Source organism: Antedon mediterranea, chromosome 9, assembly GCF_964355755.1.
Source record: "Antedon mediterranea chromosome 9, ecAntMedi1.1, whole genome shotgun sequence".
NCBI classification, from domain to species: domain Eukaryota; kingdom Metazoa; phylum Echinodermata; class Crinoidea; order Comatulida; family Antedonidae; genus Antedon; species Antedon mediterranea.
The window spans coordinates 2,376,911-2,386,383 of NC_092678.1; the positions used below are offsets into that span (position 1 = coordinate 2,376,911).

Below are 9,473 nucleotides of genomic sequence, written 5' to 3' on the forward strand. Positions count from 1 at the left end.
TCCTTGGCCACATGTGACAATCCTATAGACTCCATGACAATCTTAGACACTCTTTGACATCCTAGAAAAATACCATGGTTCATAGCAAATCAAGATATTTTATTGTGTTAATAGTATCTCATGGGTTGTTCTTTTATTAAACAAGTCTTTGAGAGTGGATTTGTTCTGTCATGAGAAAAATGTTGACATCTGACAGGAATTGAACCCAGGACCATGAGATGAGCATCTTAACCACAACTCCACTCAATTGTTTCAATTTTTCTCTCTTGCAGACCTTTCCCTGTGATGGGGCGTCTAATCCGCCATTGCAAGGAAGTCCACATCCGACATGCGGCCAAGTACGTGTTCCCATCGCAAATCGGACGCAGCTATTTCTCCTGCGAGAGTGTTCAGAACGGGTTAAACGTGATGGCTCCTGGACAGAATGCGGTGATGGGCATAGTGGGGCCACCCACTCCAGTAGGTATGGCAGCTCGTCAGATCAACCCAGGCTTTAACCCAATGTTACAAGGTATAAGTTTAATTTGATGGGTAGTTGTAGTGGAATCAACCATTTATCACTGTGTGTGCTCTTCATCTACTACTATTTGGTGTAGAAGGCTGCTAAGGTCATCACTGGGTATTTGATGCATCAACCTCTATCACAGAATCCTTTTTCTATTTCATCTACTACTAACGTATATGAAAACATTACGGTTGCATTTTGCTTTTAGCAAGCTAAACATGTTTGAAGTGTACTTATTCCATCGACATCATAATCTATATCTTAATCATTATCACTATTTTCTCAGTCAATTTATCTGTTATGCATGACCAATTACTTAGAACATTACATAGCATATACTTATATATATATATTTAAGAAAATGTTATATTTCAATCTACCTTATGATAGTGTGACAAGAAACTTCTAATCTATTGGAATGGAAGTTTAGGTCTGGTTTCCACTAGGACACAATGCAAGGGCATTAGTGCAACTCAAGTAATTTGACCAATCAATAGAAATTGATCATCCGAACAGTTGCTTGTCATTGGTCAACTTGCTTACATTGTGCTTACGTCCTTCCATTGCCTCATAGTGGGAACCAAGCTTTAATAGTATAGTTTAGATCAGTCTAATTTTTCAATACTCAAACGATACCACTAATAGGGAGATTTTGATTTGCAACGACCGACGACCAAACTACGTCATGTTAGTTCATTGTGCACATTCTTGAACATTAGGACGTGTGTCCTCGATCCTCACCTCGACACAGATTTGATGGTTTCTTTGTCGAGGTGACAACACATCGATCTCCCCCCCCCCCCCCATGACAGCTAAAATAAAATTAAGACTATTAAAATTTCTGGATCCGCTCCCTGCTTTCAGACCTGGATGAATCACAATATATTTTGAATATGAAATGAAATTGATTCATTGAGAATGAATGTTAACATACATACATACATACATGGTCATAATAATCATGTTTGTAATATACAAAGTTATGATGGTTATCTATTGTCTAAAGATTATTAATATTTATTACAATTACTCATTTCTTTACACTCATAAGCATGTATTGCATTGCGGGAGCAGGGAGTTGTTATTAGTACTAATAACAACTCCCTGGCGGGAGCAAGTCTGAATAGAATGCTAGATTAACAGACATTTTTCATAGACAATGCAACGATTTGAATTTTACTAATATATTACTTAATTTATTCATTATTTCAGGTCAAATGCAGGGATACCCTCAGCAAGGGATGCCGCAACAATGGCATCAGCAACAAGGGGGCCAGTGGCAACAGGTGCAGCAGCAACCAGGCCAGTATATGACCCCAGGTCAACCTATGCAGCAGTATCAGATGATGCAACAGGGTATGGGGTCACAACAGGGTCACATAATGCAGCAAGGTAATGTCATAGGTCGTGTGAGTGACCTCTTTGATTTTGTTAGTAGTTTTCAATGAGTATAAATGTATTTGAATAAATCTAGCTATTTGCAGTTTAACTACATGTGTGATGTGTTACAATTTGATTGTGCATGGGCCTTTTATTATTACATGTGTGTGTATTTAAATTGTAAAATAAACTGTATAATAGTGTATATATATGCAGTATTAGGGGTGGGGTTATAGAACTTTATTTTATGTAGCAAGCATGTTTTGTATGTGAACAACCCATGCATGTTTCCTCCTAATAGGTATGATGCCATATAACCAGCCTCCTCCGATGATGATGGCACCACTGCCGCACCTCATGGCTCCTGGAAACCCCCCTCCTCCACCTCATCATCCACCCCCTCCTCCTCAAATGCTAGGCCCTCAGCCTGTGCAACTTCAACAACAAGGTCTAAAATCATTTTTAAATCCACTTTCACTTTCAATAAAAACACTTTGCTTTCTTTAGCCACAATATTTTTTTTATACTTTATACAGTCATTTCTAACACAAGAAACTCATCTGATTTTTTTTTACTATTCAAACCCACAATCTGAAAAATCTTAATTTTGGACCAACTCAAGTACATTGGTAGAGATGACTGTATTTAAATTTCTTTCTTCTAATTTTCTAGCTTTCATTTATCTTTCAGCTTGCACTCACTAGTGTAGTTTAGAAAATAATCATCTTTACCATTTAGAAATTAATTGATTTTTAGTATATCACTGGGCCGGTTAAAAGTTGTCTTTAAAATTATTACACAAATGATAAAAATGATAAAAATTAGCACAGTATATATTATATTATATATATATTATGCTGACATTTATTATGCTGACATTTAAAACATTAATTACAATGGTCTTTATTATTAATGTTTTAGTTGTATGCTCACATTTTGTCAGCAAACGCGTGTATGCTTGATTTATTTTCTTGCTTTTATATATTATAAACTGGGTTTGTGGTACATTGTATCATTTTATTAATATTGCACTTATATTTATCATGGAAATTCACTTCTTTCTTTGCTATAAGGTTTATCGCAAAAAGCGTGCACGACACATTATGAGAAGGATGTAGGAGCAAACGTCACAACGCGTACATGCATGATTTGTTGTTTGTACGTATGCATTGTGACTTTTTCCCCCAGACCCTTCCCATCATGCATTGTACAGTGAAGCTCCTCACGAAATCAAGCCATTTGCGATAAAACTTATTACTCAGAGTTATGGAACTACATAAGTAGTGTACCGTAAACTGTATATAAACAATATGGTGCATATCTTATTTTTTTTTTTTTTTAAATTTTATTTCATACTCATCCAACAGCGAGTAACCCGCCAATTACAGGATGGATAAACTATTAAATAATTTCACAAGACAAACATATACACAAGATGCTCTACATAAACAAAGACTTATTATTAAGTCTTTGGGAGTGGAGTTGTAAATTGTCATGAGAAAAAAACCCTGACATATGACAGGACTTGAACCCAGGACCCTTAGATTGGTAGCCAAGCATCATAACCACCAAGCCACAGCTTTTAATTTCATAATTCACTTTGCAGTACATAGAACGCTATCTTTTGGACACACTAGAGGCCAATTTAAACAGACGAGCGGTAACGGTATTAAAAATATAGAATCTATGTTATTCCTTATGACCATTTACCCACACCACGTAGCAGACGGGTGGTTTCTGCCCAGGATAGATACAGATTCTACGTGGGGACAAGCTACACGGTTTTCCGCTTACCGTTACCGCTTGTCTGTGTAAATTGACCTTTACAACATGGCATACTTATCATTACAATTCAAGTATTTGCTATTACAAAGAGTTAGAGGTTCTTTTTCTGTTTATTAATGCATATTTCGTTAATCCCATAATTCATAGTCTTTTTTCAACATGCTTTTATTTTGGACATTCTTGCATTTTATGGTCTGAATGCAGTTCTCATATTGTCAAGTTACTGGAGTCACTTGTATTCTAAAATCCTTAATTTCTTGTTTATTTTAGGAGTTCAAATGAATCAGAATCAGTTGAACGTTCAACCTCAGCCGCCTCCGCAGCCAATGTTTGTTGCTCCGCCCCCAAAAACTCAACGATTGCTCCACTCTGAAGCCTACATCCGGTAAGAACTTGTTAATGTGTCTCTTATTTATAGAACTTCTGTTCATTCCGGAGAGCAATCAATACATGACCTACTCTGATGTCTACAAATTGCAAGGAAACCTCAGAATCACAAAGAATACATTTATAAGCCCATCGTCTTTCTCATAAATTGACAAAGCAGAAGCTCAGAAATATATGTACTGTAGTTGTGGTTTTAAAGTTTTCTAAAATGTTATTGACCACTTTAACCTATATTCTTGTTTCTCTTGTCATATAGGTATATCGAAGGTCTAACGCCGAACAAGACAAGCGTCGGGGACTGGGAGAGGAACCTGTACATTCGCCCTGAGCATGTTCCACCAACGTCTGACAACAGAGGGCGCAATGTTAGTCAGTGGTTAGAGAATAAACCCGCAGATGGCGATGTTACCAAGGCATTGTGGAAGCTACGCGACTACATGCTCAATGATGCGTTAAGAATTGATCGTACTTATGAATTGTAAGCTTTGGGGTTTTTTCAAATAACATTTTAAAAGATGTGTTGTGTGTCGATTTTAGATGTTAATGACCTGCATAATGGCAGTGACGTAACACAGGAGGAGGAGGAAGGCCTTGGTTTAACACTTCTAAGAGGCCCTCCATCGCTGCTCATGCTCTGGTGCCCCTTAAGCTCTTGGGCCCTAGGTTAAGCCAGTGATAGCTTATTGCCACTGCAGTATTAACAATCGCAGAATAGAATATTCTATCAATGGTTGGCTTGCCAATGACAAAACCAATTTATATGAACGTAACAACATTTGTAAATATTGAGGAGCGCCTTTTTATAATAGTATATTTATTTCCTTTTTTCAGTGAGGAAAAAGAACCACAATTCAGAGATGATGATATCATAATAGAGGTGACTAGATGATCACATGTAAAAATACTGTATGTAAATTATTAATTTATTAATAACTTTGTTCAAGTGCTGGATTAAAATGTGAAAAAAGTTAAGTTGCTTAATTCCTAGGCAGTAAAAACCAACTTCTTTATCGTACCAATTGTTGTTCTATATTTAGCCTCAAGATGACATCATACCAATTGTTGTTCTATATTTAGCCTCAAGATGACATCATACCAATTGTTGTTCTATATTTAGCCTCAAGATGACATCATACCAATTGTTGTTCTATATTTAGCCTCAAGATGACATCATACCAATTGTTGTTCTATATTTAGCCTCAAGATGACATCATACCAATTGTTGTTCTATATTTAGCCTCAAGATGACATGAACGTGTCAATAAACAATGTTTCAATTTGTTTTCTAGAAAAATATAAACAAGGTTTTGTTGACTTTTAATTTATTTTATACTTTTTTATGTGTATAATTTTTTTTTGTTATTAGTTTAATATGTTATTACATAGTAGCAAAGAACTTATAAAAAAAGAATCTCCTGTTAGTCCAATGGCCATTGAAAACACAGTAAAAGGTCAAGCTGGGCGACGCCATTTCACAGCATGGAGCAGCGCCCTCTCCAAACTAGAAAGGCAAAACTATTAATTACTATAGATTCTTTCTTTCTAACATGTTGAGGGAGCACTACTCTATGGCTCCAGATGCTCTATTCTATCCTACAATGCCTTTCGAAAATTTTACACGCTTCAGACGAACACGAGATTCTTGTGTTGCAAGTTCTTTGATAGTAGTTGTAAATTGTACCTTCCATTAGTATAAAATATTAAGATATAATAACTAAAATATTCCATAAAAATGTTTGTAATCTCCTAATAAACTCAAAAACAAATAATTTAGTATTGTGTATATTATTAAAAATGTTGTGGAATATAAAATATTCCCTAAACAACATTTTGGCATACATGGCGTGTCATAACTATGTTATAGAGGGTGACAAACCGATAATTATGATTATGAAACTGTAACAGTGATTGTGATTGTATACCAGAAGACAGAGGGCGCCAAACCGATGAAGTTGTAACAGTGATTGTATACCAGAAGACAGAGTGCGGCAAACCGATACTTTTAATTATCATGAAGCTGTAACTTGATTTGGCATACATGGCGTGTCATAACTATGTAAGTTATAGAGGGCGGCAAACCGATAATTTTAATTACCATAAAGCTGCTGTAACAGTGTGATTGTATACCAGAAGAAGACCGATAATTTTAATTATCATAAAACTATAACAGCGATTTGGCATACATGGCGTGTCATAATTATGCCAGTTATAGAGGGTGGCAAACCCATAATTTTAATTATCATGAATATGATTGAATATTATTACAGGTATTAGAGTTTATAAGTTTGTGTATAATAGTGTTGATGGCTTTCTGAGATCTCATTGATATTTTAGAGGCCTTATATGTGCAGGGGGACAGAGACAGTTTATGGCAAAAACTGCTATTTAATTCAGTTTTACTGTCGTCTCCTGAACGACTAGTAGTTACTTTAAATATTCATAGAAGAAAATATTTTGGCATACACGGCGTGTCATATTTATACCAATTATAGAGGGCGGCAAACCGATAATTTTAATTATCATGAAGCTGTAACTTGATTTGACATACATGGCGTGTCATAACTATGCCAGTTACAGAGGGCGGCAAACCGATAATTGTAATGATCATAAAGCTGCTGTAACAGTGTGATTGTATACCAGAAGACAGAGAGCGGCAAACCGATAATTTTAATTATCATGAAGCTGCGCTTTCGAAAACGAAACAAAAATGGACAAACACTCATAGATTTCTGTGAAAAACACAATTTATTCATAACTAACAGCGCGTTTCAGCATTCAGCACGTCATATAACTACATGGTCCCAACAGAGAAGAAATTCCAAAGGAGAACTGATCAAACTGTACACTCAAATAGACTATATTATATGTAAAAGTAGATACAAGACTCTCCTAAAGAACGCTAGGTCATACAACGGAACACTTTTAGATAGTGATCACAGAATAGTAATCACAACATTCAACTTAAAATGGCATCGCGTCAACAAACAAAACACTAACAAAAACACTAACTTATTTGCATGTGAAAAGCTAGTGACAAGCGAAGAAACTAGGAATTTATACGTAGAAAAACTGAAAGAATGCATAGATGTTGTTGTGAAACCGGATCAGCCAACCGTTACATGGCAGGAATTGAAAAGCGTCGTGAAGGCAGCTGCAAAACATACAATAGGACCAAAACAAAAGGTCGGCTACAACAAAAGGACATACGATGACACAATCCAACGCCTATCAACGCAGCAAAAAGAACTTAGACTACAAATACCTAACTGCAAGTCGGAAATCGAACGTACATCATTAAAGCAAAAAAGAAACAAAATCATGCATGACATTCAAAAAAGAGTAATTGAAACACGCAACAAAGAACTTGATCAGAAAAGTTTGGATATCGACAAAGCGATAGGGGGCGCCCAAATGTTTAAAGCAGTGAAAGATCTTAATAGAAAACCATTCGAAAATCCAAAAGTGTTTGATGCTAACAAAAAGTTTATTGCCTCACCAAATGGAATAGCGAAAGTAATTGGCAATCACTTCAAAAATAAATTTTACGACGGAAGCAAACAAAATATAGATTCATTTGAGGGAAATCCTAGGCCATTAAATAAAGAAATCAGTGAAGAGGAAGTAACCAAGAGTCTTAAACGCCTAAACAACAGTCGAGCAACAGGTGAGGATGGTATCCCAGGAGAACTACTAAAATACGGTTCCCCTGTTCTAGCTCCAATGATTTCAGACATTTTAAATCAAATATTTACAAAACATGAATTCGTGGATATTAATAAAGGAACACTCATAGCACTACCAAAACCGGGTAAGGAAAAGGGTCCAACTAAGAATTTACGACCTGTTATTCTACTTAACACCATACGCAAGTGCCTATCGCTTATAACACTGGATAGAATTACATCGAAAGTAGACGCATTCTTACCACAAAGCCAAAGTGGGTTTCGCAAAGGCAGAAGCACAAGTGATATAGTTTTTACACATAGATGGCTTATAGCTAAAGCACAAAAAGAAAAAATAAATATTTACATAACCGGTATAGATATGTCCAGCGCGTTTGACACAGTGGACAGAAACAAACTCCTCGACATACTCAAACATATTATAGACGAAGATGAACTTAGGATCGTTAGATTTCTGCTGAGTGAAACCGGACTAAATCTAAAAATAAAAGGTGCAAAAGAACAGCCAATATTCCTAACCAACATCGGCACCCCTCAAGGAGATAGCTTAAGCCCGGTCTTATTCACTGTTTACCTTGAGTCTGCGCTACGAGGAATCAGAACAATTATCCAAACAGAAATACCTCAAGAGATATCATATGCTGATGATGTAGATTTTTTGAGTCTAAATAGCAAGCATAATGTAAACGAATTAGAACGCCATTTATCAACTTTCAACTTAAATGTAAATAAAGAAAAAACAGAACACACTATCGTAAGACGAGAAAAAGAGGACATACAAGAACAATGGAGAAACACGAAAAAAGTAGGATCGCTCCTTGGGGACAGACAAGACATAATTAGAAGAAAACAACTAGCGCGTGTAGCAATGACCAAACTAAACTCGATGTGGCTTCGAAAAGATAAAATCAAATTAAAAATACGTATCAAGCTGTACAACTCACTAGTTAAAAGTATATTACTCTACAACTCTGAAACATGGGGACTCACAAAAGAAGAAGCACATAAACTCGACACATTTCACAGACAGCAACTTCGCAAAATCATAGGTATCAGGTTCCCAGACAGGATATCGAACATTAATTTATACAGAAGGACAGGAACAAAACCGATTTCATTAGAAATAGTCGACGCAAGATGGAGACTATTGGGTCACATACTTAGACAAGACCCATGTACACCAGCCAACACAGCAATAAGCTATTATTTCAGCAACACTACCAATATAAAATTTCGAGGAAGACCGAGAACCACCCTACCAATAACTCTCAGCAACGACCTACTCACCCTTTATAAGCATAATACAGACATTAAGTATCCCGGACAATTGAAAACAAAGAAAGACATGAAACAACTTAAAGAACTAGCCAATGAAAGATCAGACTGGAAGAAACTAGTAAAAGAGATTTACGGAGCAGCCCAAGCGGAAATGTCGGCAGACTTTTCAGCGGAAAGGCAGTAATAATATAATATGAAGCTGCGCTGCAACAGTGATTTGACATACATGGCGTGTCATAACTATGCCAGTTATAGAGGGCGGCAAACCGATAATTTTAATTATCATGAATAATATGGAGGATGAGGATGGAATATTATATTATTAGAGTTTATGACTTGGTAAGTTTGTTTATAATAGTATTGATGGCTTTCTGAGATCTCATAGATATTTTAGAGGCCTTGTGCAGGGACAGAGACAGATTATGGCAAAAACTGCTATTTAATTCAGTTTTTCT

General features: G+C 36.1%; 2 protein-coding genes across 3 annotated transcripts in view; both read left to right on the forward strand.

Moving 5' to 3' along the window:
- The window catches only part of LOC140059061 (protein polybromo-1-like), a 54,462-nt gene extending 48,474 nt beyond the window's left edge, over positions 1-5,988 (forward strand). Inside the window, exons 28-34 of one of the 2 annotated variants that reach the window (XM_072104878.1) lie at positions 273-511; positions 1,718-1,897; positions 2,187-2,333; positions 3,941-4,055; positions 4,314-4,535; positions 4,889-4,963; positions 5,095-5,988. In XM_072104878.1, coding sequence (XP_071960979.1) covers positions 273-511; positions 1,718-1,897; positions 2,187-2,333; positions 3,941-4,055; positions 4,314-4,535; positions 4,889-4,946 — 961 coding nt within the window. In that variant the 3' untranslated portion in view covers positions 4,947-4,963; positions 5,095-5,988. Of the gene's footprint in view, positions 1-272; positions 512-1,717; positions 1,898-2,186; positions 2,334-3,940; positions 4,056-4,313; positions 4,536-4,888 lie in introns of both variants that reach the window. The other variant, XM_072104879.1, reaches the window with a different exon arrangement.
- A 745-nt stretch (positions 5,989-6,733) lies between these two features.
- On the forward strand, positions 6,734-9,202 carry LOC140059343 (uncharacterized). The gene has a single exon (XM_072105228.1). The coding sequence runs from the start codon at positions 6,734-6,736 to the stop codon at positions 9,200-9,202; it is 2,469 nt and encodes an 822-aa protein (XP_071961329.1).
- Positions 9,203-9,473: the final 271 nt, after the last annotated feature.

Excerpts from the sequence above, each read along its gene's own strand:
- LOC140059343 (XM_072105228.1), top strand. The coding sequence starts at position 6,734 with ATGAAGCTGCGCTTTCGAAAACGAAACAAAAATGGACAAACACTCATA.